The sequence below is a fragment of the Bufo bufo genome, chromosome 7, assembly GCF_905171765.1.
Source record: "Bufo bufo chromosome 7, aBufBuf1.1, whole genome shotgun sequence".
NCBI lineage: Eukaryota > Metazoa > Chordata > Amphibia > Anura > Bufonidae > Bufo > Bufo bufo.
In genome coordinates, this window is record NC_053395.1 from 116338375 (window position 1) to 116353608 (window position 15234).

Here is a 15234-nt window from a genome sequence, read left to right on the forward strand (position 1 = left end):
TGTGTGTTCTTAAGTCTTTAAAATTAAAATAAAATGCTAAATATTTTCTAAAATGTAAGGCTACTTTCACACTCGCGTATGGTGCGGATCCATCATTGATCTGCACAGACGGATCCGTTCAGACAATACAACCGTCTGCATCCATTCAGATCCATTTGTATTATCTTTAATATAGCCAAGACGGATCTGTCTTGAACACCATTGAAAGTAAATGGAGGACAGATCAGTTTTCTATTGTGCCAGATTGTGTCATAGAAAATGAATCCGTCCCCCTTGACTTACATTGTGTGTCAGAACGGATCAGTTTGCCTCAGTTTCGTCAGACAGACACCAAAACCCTGCAAGCAGCCTCCAGAACGGAATGGTGACCGATCGGAGGCAAACTGATGCATTCTGAGCGGATCCTTTTCCATTCAGAATGCATTAGGGTAAAACTGATTTGTTTTGGACCGCTTGTGAGAGCCCATGACGGTGGTTTTCCGTTTTAAGGCGTAAATAAATAGACCTCAAGAACAGTGGGAATTGATGTCTATAAAAAATAAATCAATCTTACAAGCATCATTTGACCCCCGAGTTGACCTGAGCCAGATTTGAAATCATATCCAGATTTGGAGTCATACTGAGGACGGTAGATCTGTAGAAAAGAAAAGAAAAAAAAAACAGTAATGCCAGTATTAAAATTTGAGCCATTATGTGTGTTCTTTGAAATCTATCTATCTACAGCAGCAATTCTCAACTGGTTTCCATGAGGTTTGATAGAAGGATGTTTACTTCCACTTCCCGTACAACTTCCTGATCCTAAGCAGCTTTAGGACTTGTATGCGGCAGCACGTATTCCCTGATGCTGACTGACTGCAGGGTAAGTTACTGCACAGAGCTGAAGAAAAGTAACAATGGGAGTGAGCAGAGATACTGTAGGTAAATGTTTTATTTATCTGACCTTGGGTCTGACAGAATATTGCTGGTTACCAGTGGGACATAGATAGTTTGGTTTGATCTGGGATTTGGTAGGGGCTTCCTAACATAAGATTTTCTATGAATTCTGTAATGTTCAAAAGGTTTGAAAAGGCTGATCTACAGTATCAATCTACCTGATCTATCTACAGTATCTATCTATCTTTCTATCTATCTGTCATCTATGGTATCTACCTATCTATCTATGATTCATCCATCATTGATTTCTATATAGAGTTTTCCATTACTAATTACAGTCTCATAATTTGACTTCCTTATCTCTATAGCCAATTTTAATGGACAGTTTTGTAGTGTTGAAGGTGTTGGAGAAAGCCAGAGAACAGTATGGGAACCCAGCACAAGCACGGGAAGAACATATCAACTGCATGCAGATGCTTGCCTTGATTTAATATAATTCAGAAGCCAGGGCCCCAGTACTGCTAGGCACACATGCTAACCACTGTCTTTATCTGAATTTCTGCTTTTTTATTAACATACAGCTGTTAAAAACACATTTTATATTTTATAGTAGCAAGCATTTAGTGTCTGCATTTTTTTTAACCACAACCTATCCATTTAACAGTCAATTCTACTCCTTTTAGACTGTAAGCTCACATGTGTCTAGTGTTTTTGTTTAAAAATCTCAACACAATTGTGGCTCTATTGTATGACATATACCACCATATATAAGTGAATGGAATCCATTGGGTTCTGTCATGGTTTTTGATGTATTCATCATGTCAAATGAGACAGGATTTGCAGCCGAGACTGTGAATAGATCTTTAAAATCAAAAGTGAACATAACCTTACTTAACAATAAAATACTTACCCCATCTCCCCCACCTATTGCGCCTTGCCCACAACCCTCGCAAATTCCAGGGGGGCCAGGAAGACCAGGTTGACCTGGTAGACCAGGATTTCCATTGTCACCATTTCGGCCAGGAATGCCAGGAGGGCCCTACAGAGGATACACATAACATACTGTATTTAACAAATCTAAAACATATATGTCAATATAAGCAGTGGCCTTGTAGTGCACCCAGGGATTCATATAATATCTAACACTAGTTGGCATTGTATTCATTCCTATATCTATTTCAGGGCATGTTCACTGCACTAGTCATTTCTGTTGTTCGGCGCCATCAGAGGAGCAAAGCCAAAATAAAGGAAGTACAAGTAACTGACCAAATAGAGCTAAACAGACCCCAATGACTATAATGGGGCTGCATTAAGTTTTTTTTAGCAGAAAAAAGTCCTGCATGCATTCCTTTTCGGTCAAATGAATGGAGCCTACAAAGCGGGTGTGAATATACCATCATGTGTGGTCATAGGTTTAACTGCTAGCTCATTATTTGTAATAAAAGTTAATTAACATGCAACTATACACTGACATATGGGGTTAACCACAGTCCATTAAGTTATATTGTGTTTAGCTTTGTGGCCAAAAGGTAAGTTTATGATGGATGTACCTCATTTATGTGCTTATTTACTGAAAGTCTTGAAGACAAGTTGCTTATTTTGTATTAATAACAAGGTCAGCATATTATTCTGGTCAGTGAAATGGTAAATAGTGCTGATGTGTTTTACCATCCAGACGATAGATGTAGCTTTTGAAATCTCAGTTAGAAATACTAGTCCGAATTATTTGTCAGTGTGTCTCCACATAGTTAATAGTGGGAATATAACATTTGTGAGTGATAATGTGAAATATTAGCCATAAATCTGTGTTGTTTCATCTCCACACAGTACAAATGTAAAAAATTTTGGGGTTGAATTTTTTTTAAAACCGGCATATACATGCCTTACAATATGAAGGGCAGCAGACGAAAAATGTCTGTGAGTGATAACATGAAATATTAGGCATAATTCTATCTTGTTTCATCTCCACACAGTTCAAATTTTAATTTTTGGGTTGAAGTTTTTAAAACTAGCATATACGTGTCTTACAACATGCAGGGTAGTGGACAAAAACATCTGTGTGATAACGTGACATACTAGACCCAAATCTGTGCTGTTTTATTTTCACACACTTTAAATAAAAAATTTTGGGGTTGAAGTTTTTAAAACCAGCATATACATGTCTCACAATACGCAAGGTAGTGAAGAATAACATCTGTAAATGATAATGTGAAAAACTATGCCAAAGTCTGTGTTGTTTCATCGTAATTTCTTTTGGTTGAGGTTTTTTTAAAACCAGCATATACCTGTCTTACAACATGCAGGGTAGCGGACAAAATTATCTGTGAGTGATAATGTGACATACTAGGCCTCAAATCTGTGTTGTTTCCTCTCCACATAGTTTAAAATTTTTTTTATGGGGGTTGAAGTTTTTAGAATCTTCCTATGAGTGTCTTACAATACGTAGTATAGCGAAGGATAACATCTGTGAGTGATTAAGTGAAATATTAGGCATAAATCTGTGTTGTTTTATCTCCACACAGTTCAAATGCTATTTTTAAAGTTGAAGTTATATACATGTCTTACAATATGTAGGGTAGCGGACGGTTAACATCAGTGAATGGTAATGCAAAAAACGACATCTGTGTAGGTGCATCTCAGGCTCTTCAAATGTTGGTCTAGTTTTGGAAATAATTGCTTAGTAGTTTGTCAACTTGTGTTTTATACAGAATATTTTTTTTTCTGAATCTGCATATTTTAGCAAGCAAAATACATTGCCTGCAGATCTGTTAGTGGCGCCAATAGTGCAGTATTTCCAAAGTCAACTGTCAATAGCAATGTCTTCAGTGTGTTTATGTAAAGGGAAGAACATCGTATTGCGCCTCCCTGTCTTTAACTTCCACAAATCATATTTGCAAACTGTTCCATACTTTGTGTGACAATGTACATTTAGGCCCAAAAATGTTAGCGATACAGAAGGGTTCCAAAGAAAACATAGAGCTAGAATTTGGGCAGTAGCAGCACTAGCTAACAGGTCAGATATATTAATACTTGTAGGCTGCAGTTGTTCCTGGCTTTGGAAAGTCGCAACATTATCATTGAGGAGAAAGAAGATGAGTTTGTGGATTGGATGGCCCACTCCTCTTCTCAGTTGCAGCAGGATGATGTGGAGGTGACACTGTGCTATGGAGCCAGGAGTCAAAGCATTCTTTCTGCTCCTCCTCCTTGCACTCCCAGAGAAGACTTTCAGTGGAGTCCTTTTAGTCTTTACTGCTATTTCCTAGTGGGGCACCTTCCATTTTCCTGGAAGTGCCATGTGCTATGCCAGGAGTTAGTAAACCTCTGGGGGGCACAGGCAGGAGCAGCAATATGCGCTCCTGCTGGTAAACACTGATGCCCCATTCATAAAATGTCTACAGCCCATACTCTGTACACCGCTAAGCAGTCAGCAGTGTACAGAAATGTCAATTTTATGCGCACAGGGAATGGTGCGCTTTAGGGGGGCTGTAATAAAAATACAAAATGCTTCAATAAAGTATATTAGAAAAACTATTATTAGGGCATTAGGAACATCTTATTAAAGTTTTATTCAAAATTTTTGTTACTCTTTAAATCTGTGCGTTAGTATGATCACAGTAACACCAATGTTATATAGTTGTTTTTGTCTTTTCATACTTCATTCTTTACATCACTATATTTTGACCCCCATGTTTATCTATTATTTATTTCTAGGGAGCTGTGTATGGGCCCATTTTTTGCTGTCTACCCTTTATTTTTTCTTAGATGCCATTTTGAGTGTGTATGATTGTTTGTAAAATATGGAAAAGGGTTACTTTCATTTATATATCTTTTTTTTTTAATATATATACACTTCATTGTTAGTCTCCCTAGGCATCTCATCGCTTCTATCAAGTGAATTACCATTGTAGTCTATGAAAGGATCAGTGCATTCTTATCAAGCCCTGACACATGCTTGATAGGAATTTTACTATGGCAGGCCTCAGAGCCTTCTTGAATGTCCCAGACGGCCAGAGCAAAGGACAGCTCCTGCTATCTAATCACAGGGGAGTTATTCAGTCACCAGGAATGCCTCATTCCTTGGAAATGGTCACATAGATGTTGTGGTCGCAATCGGCAATGAGATCTGATTTAAAAGTCTGTGATTGTAGTTGTCTCTGATTACAAACTTGGTGTCTTTGACGACCTGACATCTACCGTGCATGTACAATGGGAATAAAGTAGGGGTTAAAAGGGTTTTTCTGATATTTTAATACCGATGACCTATCTCCAGGACAGGTCATTTGATCAGTGGGACTGCTGCCAATCAGCTGTTTCGGAAAGCACCGATACTCTTGTGAGCACCATGGCCTTCTCCTACCTTACTAAGCACAGCATGGTACAATGTACAGCATCTGTGCTTGGTATCATGCTCAGCCCCATTCACTTCAATGGGGCTGAGCTACTCCTAGGCCATGTGATCAATGAACTTGTCATTACTGGCCTAGGGAAAGCTGGAAAAGGCCATGGTGCTATTGAAGTGCGGCTGTCTTCTTGAACAGCTAATTAGCGGGGGTCCCAGGTGTCGGACCCCCACCAATTAGATCCTGATGACCAATTAAGAGGATAGGTCATCAATATTAAAATCTCAGAAAACCTCTTTAATACTACCTAATAACCAAGATAACTATCATTAACCCTTACGCTACTCAATGTAACTATTCAAAAAGTGATGCAATGTATGTGTAAAGTTGTCAAAATTCACCATCTCAGCTGAGGACATCCAAGTCCTTGAAAAAGCTCTTTAAGAATTATGTATTTTCTCCTATGTTAGGCTTTATCTGACTTTCTCTTATTGTGACACACTCACCACTCCACAATCCCATGATGAGCGCCACCCCTGATAGAGGGCATTGGCTTTGCTGTGCAGTTGCCTGGCAGCATGTTCATGCAGGATCAGGGATGAAGTCACAGCACAGTCACATGGTCACCGGGCCAATAGGTGTTGGCGCTGGTGGCCTGCGTGCATGGACCTTTACTTCCGGGTAATGAGGGACACCGGACCAATCAGAATTGTAGCTGGTGTCCCATACTATAATGGGCAGGATATTTAAACAGGCTAATTACTGTGTCACTAGCATTTTCACTATACGACTTTTGGATCTCTGACTTCTGACTTGGCTATTCCTCTGACCCTGCTTTTAAAATTCTGACTTTGGCTCTACGGATTCTCTCAGTGTTGTCCCTGGCTTGGTATCATTACTGGTTTTTGTCATCCATTTTAGTTTGGTGGACTCTCCTGGAATTGGCCTTAGCATGGTACGATTTCTGATCTTTGCTCATTCAGTTCTGTTTTTTCTCTCCTGGTTTTGATCAGGTCTGGTTGCTCAATACTTCAGTCTTGTTGGTCTGTCACTATGTTTATTGTTTTCTCCTGGATACCTATCCTCTTTTAGGTCCCGGCACCTAGTCAGGAAGGGATGGTCATCGAGTTGTGGGCCATCATCTAGGACAGATCATGTAAATAGGTAGAGACAGTGTTGTGGGTGGTTTTCAGGGCTTCACTAATCCCTACTGTGAAACTTATTGCTGTAAAGGTGTCCTAAATAATGACTAAAGCTGTAGTTACACAAGCCAATAATCGTCCAGATTATCGGGAACGACCGATCCTTTCGTTCATGCAGGCACCACCGATCATAGTTTCTAGGCAGCAGATCGTATGGTCTAAACAGCTATCTGCTGCTCAGAAACCATGAATCTGTATGAGGATGAGGGATCACTATTGCGATCCATCATCCTCATACAGTGAAGTCAATCACTGCATGTAAATGCAGCGGTCTCCTTCACTGAACGAGAGGCTAACTGTTGAAAAGGAACGCTTCCTTCCCAACAATCAGCTGCAGAATCAGTCAGTGTAAATCCACCTTTACTGTATGTTAGTACAAAGAGAAATTGGGAGGAATTAGTAATACTTGGAGAGATATGATTATCATATTCTTTATGAGCAAGACACATCATTCTTAGCTATTAGTATTAATTATGTACTAGAATACTTTTATTACATTTTGTTACAGATTTATTAAGACATTAATATACAATGTTTTTACAATTCAGATAGGTTTGAAAAGCTGCAAACTGAAATAAAGTAGATACCAGCATAAGAATCACAATGTAGTTAATAAATACTTACAGGGTCTCCTTTGGCTCCCTTTGTTCCTTGTGATCCACTGCCATTTGGGGTTGGCTGCATTGAAATAAAAATAAAAGCTATATTCAGATTTTCTCATGTAATATGAGAAAATGTGTTGCATTTATTACATTTATTGTATCCATTATCTTATGTTCTTGAGCATTGATCATGTGATGATTACTATTAGAATTGCTTTAATGTACAATATCTACAGTGCCCCTATGAGACATTTTGAGAGTTAAGAAAATAGATAATTATGAGATTTAAAAAATCATAGTTCTGAATTTAACTAAAGCTGACAATACTCAATCAATAAACCTGTTTAAAATAAAGAATACATAATAATAATAATAATAATAATAATAATAATAATAATAATAATAATAATGCTCTTGCTGGGCTTGCTGTACTAAGTGGGGTTGTGAATAAGTGGAGTATTGAGAAGATCTGCTAACATAAATATGCAGTAATACACTGTCCAAAAAATAATAATTTGCCACCTGGATTTAACTAAGCAAATAGTTATGAGCCTCCTATTGGATAATTACTGCATGGGTGATTATATATCAGCTGGCAACAAGTTATTTAACCCCAACTGGTGCAATGAGTTGCTTCTCATTTCTTAAACAACCATGTCGAAAGACACATCTCGTGGTCGTGGAAAAGATGTTAGTCTGTTTGAGAAGGGTCAAATTATTGGCATGCATCAAGCAGAAAAAACATCTAAAGAGATTGCAGAAACTACTAAAATTGGGTTAAGAACTGTCCAACGCATTATTAAAAACTGGAAGGATAGTGGGGACCCATACGATTAGAGGAAAAAATGTGTCGGGAAAAAAATCCTGAATGATCGTGATCGGCCATCACTTAAACGTTTGAAGAAAAACAACAGTAGAACTCAGGGCTATGTTTAATAGTGAAAGTAAAAGCATTTCCACACGCACAATGCGAAGGGAACTCAGGGGATTGGGACTGAACAGCTGTGTAGCCGTAAGAAAACCACTAATCAGTGAGGCAAACCAGAAAAAAAGGCTTCAATTTTCTAGGGAGCATAAAGATTGGTCTGATTGCTGATCTGACCTGAGGTGCAAAGGAAAATATTTTTTTCTTATTATCCTCCTCTAAAACCTAGGTGCGTCTTATGGTCCAGTGCATCTTAGAGAGCGAACAATATGGTCCTCAAACCAGCGATTTTCTGAAGCAGAGAGAAGATACCAGGACCACACAGAGGAGAAGCCAGCAGATGGAACCAGGGCCAGGTGAGCTGTGAGGGGGGGGGGGGGTCAAAATGTAGTTTGTTTGTGTTGGCAAAAATCGTTGCACCTGCCCTGAGTGTAGTAGTCTGTTCTTAGATTTCAGAGGCTCGATAGGGCTAGTACTGAAGAATAATCTTTTTTTTCCAGAAGATATACAGTACAGACCAAAAGTTTGGACACACCTTTTCATTCAAAGAGTTTTCTTTATTTTCATGACTATGAAAATTGTAGATTCACACTGAAGGCATCAAAACTATGAATTAACACATGTGGAATTATATACATAACAAACAAGTGTGAAACAACTGAAAATATGTCATATTCTAGGTTCTTCAAAGTAGCCACCTTTTGCTTTGATTACTGCTTTGCACACTCTTGGCATTCTCTTGATGAGCTTCAAGAGGTAGTCCCCTGAAATGGTTTTCACTTCACAGGTGTGCCCTGTCAGGTTTAATAAGTGGGATTTCTTGCCTTATAAATGGGGTTGGGACCATCAGTTGCGTTGAGGAGAAGTCAGGTGGATACACAGCTGATAGTCCTACTGAATAGACTGTTAGAATTTGTATTATGGCAAGAAAAAAGCAGCTAAGTAAAGAAAATCGAGTGGCCATCATTACTTTAAGAAATAAAGGTCAGTCAGTCAGCCGAAAAATTGGGAAAACTTTGAAAGTAAGGGCTATTTGACCATGAAGGAGAGTGATGGGGTGCTGCGCCAGATGACCTGGCCTCCACAGTCACCAGACCTCAGGGGCGGATTAAGTGCATGATAGGCCCGGGGCTGTCTAACCAACTTGGGCCCCCCCCCCCCATTTTAGTTTAGTTTTTTTTTTGTATGAAGAGGCTGCGGTGCTTCATGAGCACCACAGTCTCTTCTTAGGCCATATGACATCTTCAGACAAAAAAAAATACCCCAAATTGGGTCCTAAACTGAAATATTTGGTCGCCAAATTTAAAATACATATAATTATAATAAAAAAAACATGGAGGAGAATACAGCACCACATACCTCTTACATCCAGTGACATCTCCTGTCATGTAGACCTTCTCTTTCCTCTTCTCCTCCGTTTGACCCAGACCACCATGGCAAATTCTTTCAGCCGCATCTCGTCTCTACAGTTTGTAACACAGACACGTTAGATTTCTCAATTCCTCCTCATCCTGGTGTCCCCACAGTGTCATCCTGCTGCCACTCCCAATACTGTGCCCGTTGTGCCCCCCAATGTCCAAGGTACTATACTGCTTAAAAAATAATGACCCTAATAGACATAATTGGAGTCATTTATCAAACTGGTGTAAAGTAGAACTGGATTTCCAAAAGAGCTGCCAAATATGAAAGGTGGAATCTGATTGGCTGCTATGGGCAACTAAGCCAGTTCTACTTTACACCAGTTTGATAAATTACCCCAAATGTCCCTATAGTGTCCACAGCAGCTATAATGTCCCCTAGAGTGCCCCAGTAATAATAACACCCTCTATTGTGCTCCAGGCAATAATCCCTGTATAGTGTCCCCAAAAATAATAGAATTGCCCCTACAGTGCCTCCCCAATAGCAACACCCACATATAGTAATTTCCACCACACTGCCCCCACATAGTAATTCCCCCATAGTAATTTGCCCCCACACAGTAATTTCCCCCAAACTGCCCCCATATAGTACTTTGCCCCACACAGTAATTTCCCCTACATAGTAATTTGCCCCACACTGCCCCTACATAGTAATTTCCCCCACATAGTAATTTGCCCCCACATAGTAATTTGCCCCCACACTGCCCCCACATAGTAATTTCCACCACACTGCCCCCACATAGAAATTACCCCCACACAATAATTTGCCCCTACATAATAATTTGCCCCTACATAGCAATTTCCACCACACTGCCCCCACATAGAAATTACGCCACACTGCCCCCACATAGCAATTACCCCACACTGCCCCCACACAATAGTTTCCCCCACATAGTAATTTGTCCCCACATAGCAATTTCCCCACACTGCCCCCCACATAGAAATAACCCCACACTGCCCCAACATAGCAATTTCCCCCACACTGTCCCCACACAATAGTTTCCCCCACATAGTAGTCCCTCCCATAATAATTTGGCCCCACACAGCCCCATATAGTAATTTGCCCCCACACTGCCCCCACATAGTAATTACCCCACACTGCCCCCACACAATAGTTTCCACCACACTGCCCCCATATAGTAATTTGCCCCCACATAGTAGTCCCTCCCATAATAATTTGGCCCCACACAGCCCCATATAGTAATTTGCCCCCACACTGCCCCCACATAGTAATTTGCCCCCACACTGCCCCATATAGTAATTTTCCCCCACACTACCCCCACATAGTAATTTTCCCCCACACTGCCCCATATAGTAATTTGCCCCCACACTGCCCCACATAGTAATTTGCCCCCACACTGCCCCATATAGTAATTTGCCCCCACACTGCCCCCACATAGTAATTTGCCCCCACATAGTAGTCCCTCCCATAAAAATTTAGCCCCACACAGCCCCCACATTCCCCCTCCCATGTACTCGAGGTCCCTTCCCTAATATGTCCTGCTCTGTGTGTCGTCCCCCACATGTCCCCCAAAGTAGGCACATGAAATAAAAAATAAAAAATTGAAAAAGAAAATGAAAAGTTAAATACTCACCGTCCAGGGCCAGGCACTTGATCGCAGACGAAGGCGGAATGAGGCAGGAATGCACACGTCAATGTGCTGTGTCCGGCACAGGCGCGTGATGACGTCATCACGCACGCCTGTGCCGGGATTTCACTACCGCATAGGCCTCAGGCCTACTAGGCCTGAAGCCTATGGCGGTGATAGGCGATGGGACAGGGAGCTATGCGCTCCCGTGCCCCGCCGCAGTATGTGGGCGTTCGGGTCGGCGCTGGGCCCCCCAGCGGTGCTGGGCCCGGGGCTGCCGACCCGAACGTCCCTATTGTAATCCGCCACTGCCGGACCTGAACCCAATCGAGATGGTTTGGGGTGAGCTGGACCGCAGAGTGAAGGCAAAAGGGCCAACAAGTGCTAAGCATCTCTGGGAACTCCTTCAAGATTGTTGGAAGACCATTTCAGGGGACTACCTCTTGAAGCTCATCAAGAGAATGCCAAGAGTGTGCAAAGCAGTAATCAAAGCAAAAGGTGGCTACTTTGAAGAACCTAGAATATGGCCTCATGCACACGACCGTTGTGTGCACCCGTGGCCGTTGTTCCGTTTTCCGTGATTTTCTTCGGACCCATTGACTTTCAATAGGTCCGTTGAAAACTCGGAAAATGCACCGTTTGTCATCCGCCTCCGTGATCCGTGTATCCTGTCCGTCCAAAAAATAGGACCTGTCCTATTTTTTTGACGGACAACGGTTCACGGATACATTCAAGTCAATGGGTCCGTGAAAAAACACGGATGCACACAAGATTGGCATCCGTGTCCGTGTCCGTAGGCTACATTCATACAGACGGATCCGCAGATCCGTCTGCATAAAAGCTTTTTCAGAGCTGAGTTTTTACTTCGTGAAAACTCAAATCCGACAGTATATTCTAACACAGAGGCGTTCTGATAGTGATGGGGACGCTTCTAGTTAGAATATACTACGAACTGTGTACATGACTGCCCCCTGCTGCCTGGCAGCACCCGATCTCTTACAGGGGGTTGTGATCCGCACAATTAACCCCTCAGGTGCCATACCTGAAGGGGTTAATTGTGCGTATCATAGCCCCCTGTAAGAGATCAGGGGCTGCCAGGCAGCAGGGGGAAGAAATTTCATTCAGACCTGTCACTTACCAGTAGGAGGAGTTCCCGGCCGGTCACAGACAGCGCAGCAGGTAAGTATGATGCTTCTAATATTGCTAAGTAACCATGGCAACCAGGACTGCAGTAGCGTCCTGGTTGCCATTGTTACCGATCGGAGCCCCAGCGATTAAACTGGGACTCTGATCGGAACTCTCCACTGCCTCCAATGATCGGGGGGAGAGGGGAGGCCGCACACTGGCCACCAATGATATTAATACAATAGAGGGGGGGCCGGGGGGGGCGCACACTGCCCACCAATGATAATACAATGGAGGGAGGGGGGGCAGGGGGGCCGCACACTGGCCACCAATGATAATACAATAGAGGGAGGGAGGGTGGGGCGGGGGGGCCGCACACTGGCCACCAATGATATTCAAACTGGGGAGGGAGGGGGGTCTGCCCCCTGCTGCCTGGCTGCCCCTGATCTCTTACAGGGGGCTATGATATGCACAATTAACCCCTTCAGGTGCGGCACCTGAGGGGTTAATTGTGCTGATCACAGCCCCCTGTAAGAGATCGGGTGCTGCCAGGCAGCAGGGGGCAGTCATGTACACAGTTCGTAGTATATTCTAACTTGAAGCGTCCCCATCACCATGGGAACGCCTCTGTGTTAGAATATACTGTCGGATATGAGTTTTCACGATGTAACTCAAATCCGATGGTATATTCTAACATAGAGGCATTCCCATGGCGATGAGGACGCTTCAAGTTAAAATATACCATCGGATTGGAGAAAACTCAGATCCTATGGTATATTAACTCCTGACTTTACATTGAAAGTCAATGGGGGACGGATCCATTTGCAATTGCATAATATTGTGTCAAGGTCAAACGGATCCGTCCACATTGACTTGCATTGTAAGTCAGGACGGATCCGTTTGGCTCCACACGGCCAGGTGGACACCAAAACGACTTTTTTTTCATGTCCGTGGATCCTCCAAAAATCAAGGAAGACCCTTGAAGATGATGGATCACGGAAAAACGGAACCCGTTTTTGCAGACCGCAAAAAAAACGGTCGTGTGCATGAGGCCTATGACATATTTTCAGTTTTTTCACACTTGTTTGTTATGTATATAATTCCACATGTGTTAATTCATAGTTTTGATGCCTTCATAGTCATGAAAATAAAGAAAACTCTTTGAATGAGAAGGTGTGTCCAAACTTTTGGTCTGTACTGTATGTACTAAACTTGGCAAACAATATACCAATATAGTTGGTTAAATCTTCACCGCAACTTATATTCTTTGCACTGCATTTTCATACATAGATTGTATGGTAAAACATTGTGTAAATTGGTAGTGATAGAAAAGGAACATGTACAGTGAATCAATGGTTTTCATTTTTAACATATACATACACTTGGTGGGGTTGGACAGATTGGACAACATTCACCAAATGGAATTTCTGGGTTTTCGCATTCTAGCTCAGCTTCATCACAGATGATATCATCGCACAGCACAGATCCAGTGTCACAAACACAAATTTGGCAAGGTTCCGGTTTCCAGACGTCTCGGTCAGCATACGTTTGTCCAAAATGGGTACATGCTCCGCCTATTGCTGCAGATGAAAAATGAAAGACAGAGACGACAATAAATGTTTGTCAAATGTAACATTTCCAAAAGTCACATTTTTCACCATGAGATTGGTGGTTCACTATTAATAAAGTATGTTGTAGCTTGTACAAAGTAACCATTGTTTCTCTCACCATCCTGGCTGCAACCCAAACATGGTTTTCATGCAGCTCTCTGATGATATGTTGGAAAATTACAGCCTTCCCATCTTCTATTGTGTAGATGCAAAGTAATGGTTAATGGTAAGCACAGTGTTTGGTAGGTTAAAGTGTAACTTCCATTGTATTTTTATTTGCGTAATGTGTAGTGGCAGTGATACTGACCATTTTTGTAATAAACGTTTATTACTAATATCATCCATTTTTATTAGAAAAATAGCTCTAAAGTGGCCCATTTTGAGCCTTAGCAACACCCCTCTGTCTTCTATTTACATAACTGTGGAGACTTGCTAACACTGACTGTGTTATGTAAACAGAAGACAGAGGAGCGTTGCTAAGGCTCAAAATGGGCCACTTTAGAGCTATTTTTCTAATAAAAATGTATGATTTCAGTAATTAAAGTATATTATAAAAATGGTCAGCATCCCTGTCCCTACACATTACACAAATAAAAATAGAATGGCAGTTACACTTTAAAATAGGCGCAGATACATTTTTCCATCGCATTATGCATTGCTCAGTTCCAGGTATTACGGCCACCAGTGCAGCGCAGATACAAGATAGCCGGAACAGGAGCTGCTGTGCATGCATGCCTATATGTTCTCCCATGGTCCTGGCCACCAGAGAGCCCAGCACGTTTTGCTATACTGTAAAAGAAGCACCACCACTTCTGGATTGCAAGGTGGTCATAACCTCTGGAAACAAACAGTATATAATGCAATGTATAAATGAATGAAGCCAGCAAAAGAGACTAGGGACAATCACAATACATTAGTAAGTAGGTTGTAATTAACTTTGTCTACATGATAAATGCCATTTGCTGAAGTGAGACAACCCCTTTAAGACAGGGAAATTAATGTGTGAGACTTGGGGAACAGGCCAAGTATTGTGGCAAGCTCTTTATATCTCTTTGAAATATGTTGGCTACATATGAGAAACAGGGAATAGATAATGTAAATATGATGAATGGATCACATTATAAGAATTACAGCATTCATTTCATGGGAATCGGGAAAGAAATTATAACAAACATCCTATATATTTAATTATAGAGTCTTGATGAACAGGATAATTTGTATCTTAACAATAAACGTGTGGAACAATTTGCATGGCCATAGCTTAAAGCAAAGTACTTTATAATCCAGATTCCTGGGAAAACAAATAAAGCCTCCTTTTAAACACTGCTTTTTTGATGATTTTAACCCAAATGGTTTTGATATTTTTTTTTAAATATCAAAATACTTTTTTTTTTTTTAAGAAAAGGTACTAAGTAGAGATGAGCGATCCTAATTTAAGGAAAACTTCAATTCGCAAAAAAGGAAAATTTCCTCACGCTTCGTGTTAACAAATCACAATTTTCCTAAAATGGCGGCTACACGTGTGAGGACTGAGGACATGGGGCAGGGAT

The 15234-nt window shown here is 41.3% G+C and overlaps 1 protein-coding gene across 1 annotated transcript in view; it reads right to left on the bottom strand.

The window, feature by feature from the left end:
* COL3A1 (collagen type III alpha 1 chain) overlaps window positions 1-15234 on the bottom strand; it is a 106567-nt gene that overhangs the window by 67630 nt on the left and 23703 nt on the right. The window contains exons 2-5 of the mRNA XM_040439256.1: window positions 13455-13654; window positions 7040-7093; window positions 1784-1912; window positions 554-634 (exon numbers count right to left, since the gene is read on the bottom strand). Of these exons, the coding sequence (XP_040295190.1) occupies window positions 554-634; window positions 1784-1912; window positions 7040-7093; window positions 13455-13654 (464 nt within the window). The remainder of the gene's footprint in view (window positions 1-553; window positions 635-1783; window positions 1913-7039; window positions 7094-13454; window positions 13655-15234) is intronic.